Source organism: Ostrinia furnacalis, unplaced genomic scaffold (genome assembly GCF_004193835.3).
Source record: "Ostrinia furnacalis isolate ACB-3 unplaced genomic scaffold, ASM419383v2 OfSCF0389, whole genome shotgun sequence".
NCBI lineage: Eukaryota > Metazoa > Arthropoda > Insecta > Lepidoptera > Crambidae > Ostrinia > Ostrinia furnacalis.
Genome location: NW_021130628.1, coordinates 1,441,448 through 1,458,124, shown reverse-complemented (window position 1 = coordinate 1,458,124; position 16,677 = coordinate 1,441,448). Strand labels below are relative to the sequence as shown.

At 36.9% G+C, this 16,677-nt stretch overlaps 2 protein-coding genes across 2 annotated transcripts in view; one reads left to right on the top strand and one right to left on the bottom strand.

Moving 5' to 3' along the window:
• The window catches only part of gukh (NHS actin remodeling regulator GUK-holder), a 76,800-nt gene extending 62,717 nt beyond the window's left edge, over positions 1 to 14,083 (bottom strand). The window contains exon 1 of the mRNA XM_028317582.1: positions 13,471 to 14,083. Within this exon, the coding sequence (XP_028173383.1) occupies positions 13,471 to 13,759 (289 nt within the window). The 5' untranslated portion in view covers positions 13,760 to 14,083. The remainder of the gene's footprint in view (positions 1 to 13,470) is intronic.
• On the top strand, positions 2,447 to 4,462 carry LOC114362276 (piggyBac transposable element-derived protein 4-like). Its single transcript, XM_028317595.1, has one exon. The coding sequence runs from the start codon at positions 2,561 to 2,563 to the stop codon at positions 4,415 to 4,417; it is 1,857 nt and encodes a 618-aa protein (XP_028173396.1). The 5' UTR covers positions 2,447 to 2,560; the 3' UTR covers positions 4,418 to 4,462.
• Positions 14,084 to 16,677: the final 2,594 nt, after the last annotated feature.

Sequence of the window (16,677 nt, the reverse complement as noted above, 5' to 3'; positions counted from 1 at the left end):
AGTTCATTGTACGATGGGTTGAAATTTGAGAAAATTAATTTCATTTCTACATCACTTTGTTTTTATCTCTTCGTGCTTTCATTTTTGATGATTCTTAACAAACTAGAATTACCGATTACATTCGTCTTCGTCTGACATGATATACCTACTTTCAAAATATTCCATATCATTAAATTGATTTTTATCTGGGTGCTATCAAGACCGCTGAGTTGCGAAGATATCCGCGTGCAATATAAATGGGCTGATCGAACGGGACCCTGCAATATGGATGAGAGCGGCCTGTTTTGCCCATATTAGCCTCGCCTGCCTGTCTCCGAGCGGTAGGTGCTAACACCATACGCGTACGTGTCCCAATAAACAACGGTGCCGATAACTTTGCTGCTCGAACGTTAAAGATTAATGCTTTAAAGGTGTGCAGCGAAAAGCTTTTCCAGGATATTGATAAGATGCTATGTGGATTCTGCACTAATTTGAAATTGAATCTCAATTGATAGCAGCAACAATGAATCTAGAATAAATTGCAAGTTAACACTCTGTCATTATGTCTTACTTATAGCAAACATTCATGAGAATATGGAACACGTAATTGAGACGAGATGCGAGACGGACAAAATCAAATAAGCAAGCTGAGTCATTTTAAGCTTGCCTGTAGTCTAGATTGAGATCTGAAGATCGCCCGATTGAAAGATCGGTTAGAATGAAATAAAACTCAAACAAAAAACAACAAAAAGTGTTTTATGGCAGTACATTCCAATCAAATCTTGATCCCGCTGCGTGCTCGGCGAAGGAATGGTGCTACATAGTTAGACTAGATAGTTTAAGTACTGTTGAATACACAATCGTGTCATCAAAATATTAGCAGAATGTCTTGATTTTTGCCATCAGGCCATTGAACTGTGGGAACTATGGTCCAGTAAATTCACAATGAATCACTAGTATCGCAACGAAAACTAGCAGAAGTCTGCTGAGCCGTCAATTTACACAGCTGCGAAACCGTTAAAGCGAGACAAACATGCATTGAAAGGTGTACCACTAACTATGGAAAGAAAAACGAGTAAGGTCAATGCCATGTCGGAGGTGTTAAGCGTCATTGTTAGTTAACAAAATACTAATTTAAGCGTATGGAAAGGTAAACTTTTATAAAATATTCAGGATCTTAATTATTTCTCGTCGTGTATAAGTATTTATTATAGTAGGAACTTGGGTTAGGAAGTTCATAATTATTACCCTGTTAGTAAATCATTTGCGTACAGGATATTGCGTAGGAAGCCAATGACTAAATTATGTCCTTTCTCTTCCTGATATGATTGCATCACATTCCCACGGCTTATAATAACGTCATCTGTTGTCGCTGGACCATTAACAGAAACAGTGGTTTCAAATAACATCAGATTTAGTGCACATGTTGCACTTCTATTATTGTAAGCTCTCTGTTATGATTTATTGCCTTTTAATTTCTAATAAGGAAAATTTGTTAACAGAAAAGACATTTGGTATTTTGTTACTTGTAGCTGACATAATTTTACGACGATATTTTAGATTGGTGGGACTGATCATTCATTGATATCCATTAGTGGATGATAATTTATCGTAGGTACATGCAACCGTACGAAAATTAACAGACCGAATTTTGAGCAGACACAGTTTAGTACCTAAATGAGCTAGAGTTATTGATTTCCGAGAACATTCCGATCCTTCCGCATAACCAAGTTCGCGGCTGCACAGCAATAAACGCTATTTGCAGAAGCCACAAAACTGAATTGTAATGCAAGCTTAACTAGTCGGTCACGTGCGCTAGGAATCGAGTCAATAATTAATGCCGGTTTATAGTTTCCATCAGCTGTAACCTCACACTACACACAATACTAATCATCTCGAACCCGCACTTACGAGAAACCGGCCGTGCAGTGTTTATGCCCTTGGCCGTAATTTTATAGCCAGAATCGCCTTTTAAAAGCGCGGCAAACGATTGCAATTTTATTCTCAGAAGCAAATTGATATCATACATGTCTTTTTGTTATGCAATTGTACGGCAGCTTATGATTTGGATTGTACTTTTATTAAGATTGCTGTTAAATTGATTCTTGGATTCGACGATGTGAAATCATATGCAAAAATTGCCGTTCAAATATGTATTTCAGAAAATGTCTCCTGCTTTGGTGGTGAACTGGTGATACGTGAATTTTAAACTAAATTACAAACAAAAGAAAAGATTTATTTTATAGCTATATCCATCAGTGCAGGTCTTCTCTAGGGATGCGTTCAAAAAAATGGTTATCTATCTGGCGGAAACTTAATGCCTAATACACGGCGCCGTGGAGCGGTAGGTAGGAGGCCACTTCCACGGCACCGTGGAGGGGCGGGGGGCCGAGCACACGGCACCGTGGATCGCGACCGTATCGTTTCTATGAGACAGTATGCCCCCGGCTTTCGAGGCAGGGTCACGTCGCTCGTGCAGCCACACGCACGATTTGTCGATCTCACAAATCCTTTTTACGGATTTTGACTAGTATTTGTATTTTATAGACGGCTGTAAATCACACGTAATTTTCGCGCCAAAATGAGTGAAGTGCCGGGTCCGTCGAAGCGCTTTTCTACTGATAATTCTTCGTTTTCTGGTGCTAAAAAACCCCGAAAAACAGTCCTTGACAGTTGTACCTCGGACGAAAATGATTGTTCAAGTGAGGAAGCTGTTTATTCACAGTGTAATGATGGTCGGATGGACGGTCCTTTTGGTGAGATTCCGGACCATTTATTGATCAATACTATAGAAACCCCATCTGTTTCTTTGCTGAGGTCTTCTGCAATTACCCCGACAGTCTCCGAGCAAAGTTTCATTCTCCCGTCACATATTGGTGTTGCTGGTTATTCATCTATATCAGCACTTCCAAGTTTTGATGACAATAATAGGCAAGTTGCACAAAATATCGACGACCAGCCTTCACACGAGGGAGCTACAGCAACATGGGCTTCGACAGGTTCGATGAAAACCTTAGATTTTACCAAAGCACAAGAACTATTAGTTCCAGTGCCCTCGGACCCACTTGAAGCGTTTCTATTATTTTTAAATAATGACATTCTCGATTTGATTGTACGTGAAACAAATCTTAATGCTGAAAGAGTGCTACAGCAACCTGGAGTAACTGATAAATATAGAATTACCAATTGGAAGGAATTAACACGCGAGGAATGTATGACCTTTCTTGGGTTACTACTTCACACCGGGACTATTCGGCTAAACAGACTGAATGATTATTGGAAAACTCACTGGCTATTTAATATACCTTCTTTTAGACAATATATGTCACGAAACCGGTTCATGCTGATATTACGATGCCTGCACTTTTCATCAGATCCAAGAGACGAGGATCGATTAACTGAAATCCGTCCAATTGTAGATAACTTTAATACTGTCATGAACAATATTTATAGTCCAGGTAAACAGCTGACTCTTGATGAATCCATGGTGTTGTGGCGGGGACGGCTTCTTTTTCGTCAATACATTAAAAATAAACGCCATAAGTATGGCGTTAAATTTTATGTTCTGGCTGAACCTGAAGGGATAGTATTAAAATTTCAAATATACGGTGGTGCACATGAAGAAACTTCAGGACAAGGACACACACAAAAAATTGTGTTAAAATTATTAGAGGATAATCTGGATTCCGGCCATAGTGTCTATATGGACAATTTTTATAATTCTTATGATTTGGCGGTGAAGTTGCTGGACCGACAAACATACTGCACTGGCACTTTAAGAAAAAATAGAGAAGGAAATCCTGTTGACCTCAGCACAGTAACCCTTAAAAAGGGGGAATACAAGTCTGTTTTTTTAAATAACGTGCACATCGGTAAATGGAGAGATAAACGATATGTGCTGTATATATCAACAGAGCACGATAATGAAATGATGGAAGTTACCAACAAAAGAGGCCAAGTTCTGCTCAAACCTTCAGCAATTGTTCATTACGACAATTTTATGTCTGGGGTCGATCTACAGGACCAGATGCTGTCTTACTACCCGTGTGAAAGAAAGACCATGAGGTGGTATAAGAAACTCTTCATTCATGTACTACAAATGAGCGTTGCAAATGCTTATTATTTGTATAACAAATTTTCAACAAAGCAAAGGCTGAATTTGTACGATTTTCGCCTTTCCATTTTGGAAAAGCTATTGCCTAAAAAAACAGATCAACTTAAGGTACTGAAAGTAGAGCATAAATTGACAAAAATTGAAAATGTGAAGTTGCGCGAAAAGAAGGAAAGAAGAGGCATCAGAACAATAAAAGAAATTGTTAGGAAAGAATGCAAGGGTTGCAAACAGATTAAGAAGAGGGTGGCTACTTTATATGAATGTAAAGGATGCGACGGATCGCCAGGTTTCTGTACCCAATGTTTTTGTAATTTTCATTCATAGTTTTCAGACTTTCAAGCATTTTATTTTTTAGAAACAAAACTATTTCCTGTTTTTCATTCATTTAGATTTACGATTTATGTATGTTTTTCTTTTGAATTTTATCTTTTTTAATAATAAACACTAAACTTTTTAGTTTCACAAATGATTAATTGTTTAATTTCATCCATTAACCTAATAATAAAATATAAATAAACCATAAAATAGATTAAAACAAGATAATCTCTCCTCCCCACGGCGCCGTGTTGTCGGCCACACACATGCTGCCAGGCCGACTACACGGCACCGTGGATTATCCTTTTTTTTACTTAAATTTATTCCAAATGTTTTTTTTGATAAATCGTCCTAGGGTGCCTTCTATTAACTATAGAAACATTAAAATAATTTGGACCTACGCGAACATCTTTGATGATAAGGTGAGATTATTGCACATACATCTCAGTATTTATTAAATAGGCATTAAATGTGTTAAATTGATTCTTGGATTCGATGTGCAATCATATGCAAAAATTGCCGTTCAAATATGTATTTCAGAAAATGTCTCCTGCTTTGGTGGTGAACTGGTGATACGTGAATTTTAAACTAAATTACAAACAAAAGAAAAGATTTATTTTATAGCTATATCCATCAGTGCAGGTCTTCTCAAGGGATGCGATCAAAAAAATGGTTATCTATCTGGCGGAAACGTCGCAGAAGAGTCAGGAAGTAGTTAATAAACATTCAAAGGCAAAAGCCGTCTAGGTGTGTCGTCCTTTATATTCGCGTCGTCCGACAAAAGCCGAAAATTTTAAATAACCACCTCTGTGTGTATCGCGAACAATCGTTCTCGATGGCGACGGATCACACGCTGCGCGCGCGCTGTTGCGCGAACCATTGTACCCGAAAAAAATCAGAATAATGGACTTTTCCTGCTTTGTATGGACAAAAATACGAATAATTCAAGTGGGGGACAATGGGGCGTAACACAAAAATCGTGACTGCAAAGAGAAATGTCGAAACGAAACTGGATGCCATCGGGTCACTGATTCCGATTTTGTGATTTGGCTAGGTGCGACCATCTCTCCAACAGGACCTCTCACAATATTTTCATCTGTGTTCTTACAAATAGCATTTTATTAATAGAAATAACAAAGAATTCTTCCTTCCTTCCTAAAGTACAAAAAATGTGGTAAAGAGTCGAACAAAGGGCAGGACTTCCGATCAGCTGCCGGCGCCCCACGCTTTACGGGGCTTCATCTAATATTAACTAGCGCTCGAGCCACACGCAAGTAGATAACTCAAAACCAACTAGATGTTATCAGTTCGGTTTCACTGGAAATGTCGATAGTGCGTTTTTAAATGGATTTTTTTGCTAACATTTCAAATTCCGACTCTGTTAATAACAATCGATTTCTCAGTTGATTAAAAAGATGAAGTCAAAGGCTGGTTTTGTTAAATAACCACAATATTGTACCTTATTATCTTCTGAAAAGCTTTTAGTTTTTAACTTACATCGAAATCGTCAGACCCTCGTCAAAGGCCGCTAGTTTGGAGGGGAAGGATTCACGCAAATTTGTTGCTGTGGTTACAGGCAAAGGGAGTAACGTTTTGACTTCCGACACAACTTGTAGAGTTACATCCGAAATCGATTAAAATAATCCTCACTCGAAAATAATTGGAAGCAGCTTGCCGAGTGTCAGCTTATGGAGCTGATGAATAGCTAAATAGAATTAATCGACGCCTGTTATTATGAGATAAAATAAAAGATAGAATTAATGACGGCGAGGCGAGAGAAATATTGAATTTTCCAAGAACAGGTATTATAGCTGCCTTAGCTATAGCAGATTTTGTAACAGACAATATTCGATAAGTATCTAGGATAGGAAGATTATACTTATTGCTTTATTGCACCATATGCCAGTTATGGGAGGGTGCGTTAAATTTATTACAGTGAATCAGTCGTCTTATTGCTTCATAGCATTGTGCAGTTGTAATTTCGTATACCTGTATTTTGCAAAAATAAATTGGCAGAGAATTAACTCTACAACAAAATCTTGGAGATTTTTGTTACTATACAGACCTAACTATGAATAATAAAGTCTTATCATAATAATAATGTTATCTAACGTAATTGGTAGACAAGAAAGTAAGTAACATATATAAGTATTTCCGCCGACTTTTATTTACAACTTTCAAATCGAAATTACCAGTGCAGCACTGAAAAGGCGTTCCACTTAGATTACTCCTTGATAGCCTAATCTAAAGCGTTATACAGTGTGTCCGGGCTTGTAGTGATCAAACTTTAAGGGCGTAATCTATGGACAATTTTATCGATGAAAATACTTCAAATTTGGGGCTTGACCCGTTTCTCGCAAAATTACGAGTATTTNCGAAAATGAACTGCCTGAAAGAATCACACAACCTATTCCGATTACTATGGAAACCGCTGGGAAGGGGTATCTTTGTTCAACAATTACGTCGAAACTAATAGATGTAGACTAATAAATTTTCATTCGTTTTGTAGAATGGCTCAAATACTAATAATACAATGCAAATAAAACATACCTTAACGACCTGGTTTTTCTTGTGTTGGAAAATAACTGAAAAAGAAGTGAAAAAAGTAATGTTTTTTTCTAATTAAATCCATTCTTACTCCCTTAAAATGTATGAAACTTGTATCTGTTTTCTACTTCTGCTAATAGATAATCTTATTGGCTATCGCATGATATAAAATTTTTGCTTATTAGTGTTGAGCTACCCATGCTTTCACTTGTTTTTGAAGGAAGAGGTGAAAACTAAAAATTAAAAACTTAAATCCTCGTAATTTTGCGAGAAATGGGTCAAGCCCCAAATTTGAAGTATTTTCATCGATAAAATTGTCCATAGATTACGCCCTTAAAGTTTGATCACTACAAGCCCGGACACACTGTATTTATTATCTCATGTCACAAGTAATAAAGGTTTGCAGATTTATGAGTCAGCTTCATTGGGATTCCAGTTTAAGTCCGACCATTCATAAATGGTAAAAGAATTACTAGTTGGAAGCCCAAGGAGTAAGTTATTTGACGAGTTGCTGAGCGTACCAACCAGTCTGGTTTGGGTAGACGTTATATAATTAGCGTGGGCTCTAAAGGTCATTGTCGTAGCTCCACTATATCGACGGCGAGATGGATTCACTGAAATAGACCTATTGTGTTGCACTCTTAAGCTATAAATTAACCGGCTACGAATCTTGAAATAATTAAGTCGTATATCCGGATTTAGACCTTTTCTACATGACGCCATACGAGTGCAGCTGATACGAGTAAGTATTAACGCTACATTTAAAGCATAAATTTCTAGTCACTACGCAGACTCTAGATGCATTGGACTGGTATTTACGACGCCCTTTGGGTTAGATTGCGATCAAATAAGAGCAACATGGAAAAGAAATAAATGTAAAAAACATGGAACAAGAACGAATGCGTTCTGGCCTGGTGGATTCTTATGATTAGATCAAGAATATTTTATTTTTCAAAATATAGATTGCGTAATTGTTTTATTATGTTAACTTTTTGAATTAGGGAAGAAAGAAGACAATGTCCAGTTAGGAAAAGGTCTTGAAACATTTGCAAATAATAACTCAACTCATGCATACAAAAGAACGCATTAGTACCGGCTACCTGGAGCACTTCTTTCCCAGAAAGTACGACAAAAAAGATTGGGCTTCCCTGTTGGCTTTAAGTTCCCACAATGAAGACGGAGAGGGGTGAACTTCTCAAGTATGTTTTTGTCTCCTGTCTATTTGTGGAGTGCGATAATAAAATCCGACCCTAACGCAACTAACCACTTCAAGCAAACTGTTCCTGTAACCTAGGTGTAGGTACTTGAAGACACGCCCAAGCGACATTTTATATTTGTCAGTAATCTACCGAACCTTTCGCAAGGTATAGGTTTTCGTAATTTATTCAGGCATAACGCATTAGGTACGAAGTCGTTAGATTTAAGCCGCGGTTCCGATTACCTGACGAAGACTTGCTTAATACGGGCCGACTGCAGTCATTCAATAGCCTGCAAAACAACACCACTGCGAGGAAAGGACCTATCGGGGACGAAAGGTGACACCGTTGCCTGTGGCATTAGATATGGGGGACCAGGCTTGCCGTTCTGAAGTTATGAACACTTCGTGATTCACGCGTTAGCATAATGTCGATTATCTTCAAGCGGCCTCAGGAACTCTGAACGAGCGCTTGTCAAAGCCGTGTTTTGGCATGTCCGCTTATGATGTCTCGTTGAACACGCAAGACCCGTATACAGTAACGAGATGCTTTATTAAGATAGACAGCTAAGGCGTGAACCAGACAAGCGTTGAAATTATTTTGTCCATTCCAAATGGGCAATTTGGCAACAACTGTTACAAGATGCATGGTAAATTACAGAGACTATTAGCAAGTGGGGCATCAGATTAGATCTGCTCTGCCTTTCACAGACTCGTTTTCTGTCGACTGTAACCTGACCCGTAACATCTTTTGAGATTTATGGGTGGAAATTCTGATAACATCGTAATATATGAATAGAATTCATATTAGCCTGCCTTAAAACTGGTGTAGGAATCTAATGATCTAACTACTTAATAACTGGGCGGTTATCGTATGAGATAGGATCGGGTCCGGTACAGAAAGCTAGATAAATAAACGCATTACATAAATGTGTACAATATGCAGATTTTAATCCGTTCTCAGTTTATGTGAACTTTATTCGTTAGTGTGATTGTATATTTTATATTTTATGTCTATGCCTAAGGAGGCAAGCCTTGATAATTTTAGATCCTTTACAACGTTGATCCGTTCAAGTGAAATCAATTAATTGATTCTATTTCAGATAAGGGAGATTAAAGGTAATTTATTCATCATCATATTCATGATTTTTATTCGAACAAGTTTTGTGGCTTACAATATTTTTATTACTACAATTATAATTATGTACGTCTTTTGCTATTGGTACAGCTCTACTAGTCGGCTCGTAAGACGTAATCTCTCCTGTCAAAGATGCGGGTTACGGAAACACTCTCTATAATTTCCTCCTTACGTTATTAGGAGTCAGTGATTTACTTACATAGACACTGTCATGTCCTGTGTTATTATCACTAAGATCTATGGGAGTTACGCTATTATAGAAGAGTGTAGTCCGCTTAAGTAGTGGTTTAACGGGCCCATTTTAAAGTAGATTTAACGTCAGCTTAAATTTTGATTTGATGGTAGTTTGGTAAATGATAAATTGTTTTGAATTATTTTTATGAAAGTAAGGAACATAGTTTTATCGCGTCGACTTAATTTTTTCAGTTTCGATGAAAATAAACAAATTATTAATAAGGTTAAATTTTTAAATTCAAAATCAAGTTTATTTAAAGTAGAGATGCTTTTGACATCCCCTTACTTAAAGAATCCCCTCGTTTTAATTAACAACTTCATAAACAAAGTCGCCAGTTCGCAATATTTTGAGACTAGGTGACATTTTAATTATATTTTGAGAATTAATTAAAAATGTGCACAACAGATTTAGCAATCGCCTAATTAATTTCTTACGAGACGTACTAGTTTCTTAGCATAAAGAAACTGATAAGAACTTTATCGGCCATTGACCTCCGTAACAATTGCGCAAAGCTGGTTAAACTGTGTTGCATACTTGTAATAAAATGCGGTTTATGTGTGCGTTTTGTAATTCCTTAGATGTTAGATAGGTAAGTGGTACGAACTTTATGTTCTCCGTTAAAAGTGTTTTATAGAGTTCTTCACAAACTTTCTTCTCTTACCTACTCAATCTTATATTGAAGTTTGTTGTAAATTGCTAATTGTTAGAGGACCCTATTCCAGCTTTATAGCTGGCAGATAGATTTGCTTTTTTAGAAAAAAGAACTACCTATGTGGAGTTAGTTGAATCAATTTAACTGTCATACCAGAACGGTACCGAAAGTATTTCTCTAAGAAAATAATCTTTGTTAAAGATATTCGCGGCCTTTGCAACCGTCTGGATTTGATTAGCGCTGTCTGTCTAGTCCCGATAACGGTAGTTCGAGCTGCAAATGTCACATTTACTAGTTACATTGAATTTATCTAGGTAGACGTTACAACGAATGACAATTGTTTTTATGAAGGAACACTTTTTATGTATTGCTTGAATGATGCTGGAATTAATACTTTGTACATTAGGTCATACATAGATAATAATTCTTTTCGTGTAGATGACAATGGACATGGCNATTCGTGCTTGGCGTACTGGAGCGTTTTTGTAAAGGCGGCATATTCAAGGCGGACGAGGTAATGAGGTTTCGGAACGGCCGTTTTATTCAATGGGCCTATTTACTTGATGCCTAGGCATAGGGCATGTAATATCGGAAGGTTTTCAATTCCGATATTGGATTCCGATATTAGATCTCAATATCGGAATTCCGATATTAATATCGGAATTGAGTTCATGTGCTATAAAATTAATATTTGGTTGAATTCTGGATTGTTTACAATAAAATAATGATTTTAATCAAAATCTCTAATTAGGCACAAATCAGCACTTCATAAAATTGAAGTATTTTAAAACCATTTTTACGTTATGGGCAAAAGGCAAACGAGCAGACGCATCACCTGATAATGAATGGTTACTGATAATGAGCTTAAATGGACTAGCAAATAATTGAAGTGTTTTTGTAAAATCACAGGTATCAAACAAACTTTTTTACTCCTTCATTATATTACCCTGTTTTATGTTGGCGGAACGAATTTTAGAGTCATTCAAATCACGTGTTACAAAAATTTTAGAGAGTGGTAAAAAATTTGAATATGCTTGTAATTTGTTCCTTTTTGATTATCGATGTACAACTCACAAAACCACGAGCCATCATCATCATCATGTCAGCCATAGGACGTCCACTGCTGAACACAGGCTCCGATGCTGATTTTCACAATGGCCGGTTGGTGGCGGCCTGCATCCAGCGCCTTCCTGCTACCTTTATGAGGTTTCGGTCCACCTTGTGGTTACGAGTCCTACGCTGCGCTTTCCGGCACGTGGCTTCCACTTCAGAACCTTGCTGCCTCATCGTCCTTCTGTTTTGCGTACTATGGCAGAACCGTTGGAAGACCTCATCACAATGCTCGAAGACCTTAATGGGGTTTCCCAACAGGTAGGCCTTCGGATGAATATGGAAAAAACGAAGCTTATGTCGAATGTCCATGTTGCTCCTTACCCAGTTTCAGTTAGGAGCTCGATTCTCGAGATTGTTGACAAGTAAGTATGTCTATCTCGGACAAACGATCCGATAGGTAGTTAGATGCAATTTCGAGAAAGAGGTAAATCGTCAAAAACGAAGACGAAAGTCTTCAATTAGTGTGTTTTACCAGTGATTATATACGGCTCGAAAACGTGGCCTTTGAATATAGTGCACAACGTGCTATGGAGAGGGATAAGCTTGATGTTTCTTTACGAGATCTAATCAGAAATGAGGAGCTCCGTAAACTAAGGTCGCTGACATAGCCCGACGGATTAGCAAGCTAAAGTGAACTGAGTGAAGTATGAAGTGGCAATGGGCAGGGCACATAGTACGCAGAACTGACGGTCCATGTCCAGTAAAATTAATGTTTGAAAGGGAGTTGAGATGTCGTTCTTTGTTGACTATGGCAAATGCTGAAATTGATTTAGAACAAGTCAAATTAACCATAAATAGTAATGATATTAAAATATTTGCAGTGGAACAGAAAGTGATGGTGAGAAACATGAGAAAATCATTGGTCTTTGCCAATCATGTACTTTGGGCTTTGTGGCAGGTTGTGGCGAGTTTAAACGCTTTGTTTAAAATCTCAATTAAAACTTTTATCTGATTCCGATATTACGATATTGGGTCGCTCAATATCGGAATTGAAATATCGGATCTCGCAGTCCGAGATTCCGATATTACGAGATTCCGAGATTCCGATATTCATGCCCTACCTAGGCATGTGGGTTATCAGCCGAGGCTGCTGAGTTTACAATGGACTGGTCTAGGTAGGTTATCTCTTCATTAGGTAATTTACTGCCACAAACATAGAGGTTAATGTAAATGAAAGATTACGGAAAACAAGTCACGGTAGCTTGACTTGCCTATAAGATAGGCTTATACCTGATAGATTTTAGGTTAAAATGCCTTATGTATTGGTTTATCGCTGCCTATTTGGTTAAACTAGATCGAAAACGATGAGGACATTCGCATTTAAGTAAATGATAAGATCAATAGTTCGCAATAACAAATTAATTTAGTTTAAGTAGTCCTCTACCTCATTCCATTTTGATTATTAAGATAGAGTTTATCTCTGCCAATTTGTTTATGTAGGTAGGTAAATACGGAGTTTAAGGAAAATATCAAATTATAGATAAGTAGGTACATTGCTGATAAGTATAAAATGAAAGGTAGGTAGGTAGGTAGGTTACGTATTGATGCAAACCTGTATTTCTTTCGTTACCGGTCACTTAGATTTCCCGCCCATGCTCACCATTTGGCGGGAATGATGGTAGGTAGGTAATGTAGGAAATAGGCCCTGGTCCAATTTGCTTATTAAAATATTAGTTTTGGAAAATAAATTGATCAAAAATTGTCATATCAAATATTATTTTTTTTGTATTTAAAAAGGTCGCATTCAGGGGCTGAATTTGGAATTTTATGTGATGGTAACGTTTCATTAATATTGTGAATTACTTACAGTACAGTATTAAACTTGGAAGACGAGAAACCTTTGAGCTAATTTACAAACAACGAAAAATAACGTCGTGTAACGTCAGAATTTATTCGCATCGGAACGACGAACTCGCAATTTTTTTACCGAATTGTGAAACATAAACCAATTTGTATCGTGCGCCTACCATGTATCATACTTTTTATGTGCATATAATGAAATTTTCAATTCGTTTGCACATGTTGTTTCTGAATTAGAGCTAAAAAACACGCGTTTGTATGGTGCCACTTAATTGTTGCCATGTAGAGTCGGGCAGGTGTGGTTATTTCCCGCGTTTTTACGGCTAATGCACATAATTACCAGTCGTTAAATTGATAAAAAGACAAAAACAAAAATACTCACGGACTGGCACCTTCTTCGGGTCATATTTCTCGACGATCTCGTTGATTCTCTCGATCTTCGTCTGCGCTACTTTGGAGCGTTCGGTGATGCCTTGGAGCTGCGAGGTGAGCTCGCTGAAGATGTCCTCGGCCAGCAGCACGAGGGAGGCGAGCTGCCGCAGCGCATTGCTCAGGGTGCAGTTCGTCACCGCCTGAAGCTCCTCATCCGTCACTCTCGGCTTGCCGGCTTCGTCCCGCAAACTCGTCCGCGAAAGATACTTCGGTTCAACCACACGCTGCACGAAAGGCATTGCGAAATGTCCCAAATCACCTCAGACCACTTACTCACCCATCCCCGCGATGCGAATTAAACGTAATTCCAACATTCATTCAACACACCAGCACAAAAAACGTCAGGTAACCGCCACTTTGAATTAACCGACATCCTGACCGTGAACTTTCACTTATTTACCGTGTTTTACGGTCGCTGTGCAGTTTTTGATACGGTCTAGTTAGGAAAAATAAGTTTTAGTTCATCGAAGTGAAGTTGAAAAGTTTGATTGAAACTTTTGTTGTTGACGAAATCCCGCCATAACGGTCGTAGCGCTACGCGCGCCGCTCGAACAACAGCCTCTGGCCGAATGAATGAAAATTGAAATAAATGAATGCCGCAACCAGGGTTACCATACTCCGACTCGACGTACCTCACAATATTATTGAATATTATGCGCGAAGCAATAATATTTTCAAGATGAAGTTGAAAAATATTTATTATAGTAAAATAAAAAAATTATTTAGTTATGACTAAATGACTGCATTAAGTCATTATGATAAAAAAAAACCTGCTAATTTTTTAAAATCAATAATTTGAGTAAAGACAATAAGGCATGTAAAATTTATATTTTGTTATTAATAAAATCAATAGACTTCAGCAGTGCTCTACTATGGATATTTCTGCACGATATTTACTTTAACAATGACAAATGTCAAAAAAATATGTAGATAGGTACATTGCTGTCAAACTAAAAAAATAAAATCTCCCGAATACTGTGATGCATGTTTGTCTCAAAGATGGCAACATTATGAAGAAGTTTCGAAATAAGCGACATCTAGTGACTTATTTAAAAATTAAGCGCCAGCCATTTTTTCTAAGAAGATAGTTTGGAAGTAATAGTATAGATGGCAGTAAACTCTAGTTTAGTAACCATAGATGCTGGTAGATGGCGCTTATTCAGGTAATATGCCATAGAGAGTTCTTCTTCCTATTCATATTAAATTTCTTCTAGTGGGAATCTTTTACGGTTAGTAATAATAAATTATGATTTGATTGAATTCAATACTAAAGAATATTTGGTTAGGCAAGTATCAAACTGCTATTGTTGGTATGGTAGGTTTAATAAAAGTCCATTAGCACAAAAAATAATGTATTACATTTCTTGTAACAAAGCGTTTTAGACAATATCCGAAAGATCACATCGGTACACATTTTACATCTAACACAATGCCTTGCATCCATTTAATATTAATTTATTGTTAGCAACATTACATTTCTAGACTATTAACTTAAGTCTTACTTACGTTTGTTAAGCTTTAGGATAAAAAAGTTGATTATGTATGTAATAGAAGCGGTGTACATTCAGGATTGATAGATATTGGAAAAAGTCTTCGAAAGTTAAGCAGTTTTTCTTACAATTTATAGCTGTGTGTTGTAGTTTACCGAGTTTTCAATTTTCATTGAGATAGATGGTAGATGCTACTTGTTGCTTGTGCTAAGAAAAGCTATGATTACTATTTCGTTAAAAAAATTGGTAAGTAAATAAGTATACTAGTTAAAGCATGACAGTCAAATGAAACCGTTAAATACAAAGAGACGCAAAACAAAAGAACAAGAGCTTTAAGTAAGTATAGTAGTAAGGATAGGTATGTTATAATATCACTTTGACCAGTGGCGGCGTAGCATAGGTTGGCACCCGGGGCGNCCGTCATAATATAAATTATAGAATGGCACCCCCCTGTCATGACATCACGACCGTCCTTGCCATGCAGATGCGTCAGTGAGTACTAATCTGCGCGACTTTGTCACCCCCTGATGCTTGGCACCCGGGGCGGACCGTCCCCACCGCCCCCCCCTTACGCCGCTACTGACTTTGACTAGTTGGTATTCCTACAAAATACGTTTAGGACCTGTTTAAAATCGCAATAAATAATAGAAGAAGAAGAAGCAGATATAGAAGAAATAGAATACATCAGATTATTATTATGTCATCGATGTAAATTAAATAAACCGAGTAAGGTGAGGTGGACCCTATTTATGCTTTATTTTTTAGTGCACAGTCAATTTTAAACAGATTTTTATGATCGGACTGGTTAAATAAACGAAATAAAAATTGACAAATCATCACTAACAACGACACTACCCACCTATTTATTATAATAGGTATACGGCATTATATCTACTTAAACAAATACATTTGAGAGTACATAATAATAATACCTATGGAATATTATACGATAGTACTTTAACGACATAATAACTACCAATAAGCAACATCGTTAACATTTACCTACTATAATTAGGTTATTTTATTTTATGACAAAAACCTCAAAATGGACTGTTGATTGATTATTCTAACGTTAGCTCTAAGATTTTGGTAAGGAAATTAAGTTTGGCAAAATTATATCCCAAATTACCCATACTTTGACAGTTTACGCTAAGGTAATATAATTCACCTGAAAATGTAGCGTAGCTAGCTGTGACTCTACACGCAATTTTTTGAAATTTTACTGAGTTTGGTAAAAGTATGGGACTATTAATAATACATTATAAGGTTTTGATAGGCGAACTTACCTTAATATGGATTATATTGAATACTGAGGAATGTACCTATTACTTTACATATTATTAAATAAACATGATTTTAAAATGCTTTACCTTACGTTACTGACTAGAGACGTCAAGTCTTTCCATAATACCACAGAATAATAATAAGTACATAATACTAACAATACATTTATTTATTCGTCTTAATACGATGGCAGTATTCGACATTTATAATTTACCTACATTATATACTTTTTGATTAATTTTATTATCTAATTCCATATAATGTAAATATTTTTCTAAAATAACAAAACCAAATACTATGTGGGATGTGGGAAGGAACACCGCTATAGGTAAATGATTTCTTATATACTATACTATAAATCATAAGTAAGTAAAATAACTAAG

Bases quoted from the DNA above. Each gene is read 5' to 3' on its own strand.
- LOC114362276 (XM_028317595.1), top strand. From the start codon at position 2,561: ATGAGTGAAGTGCCGGGTCCGTCGAAGCGCTTTTCTACTGATAATTCT.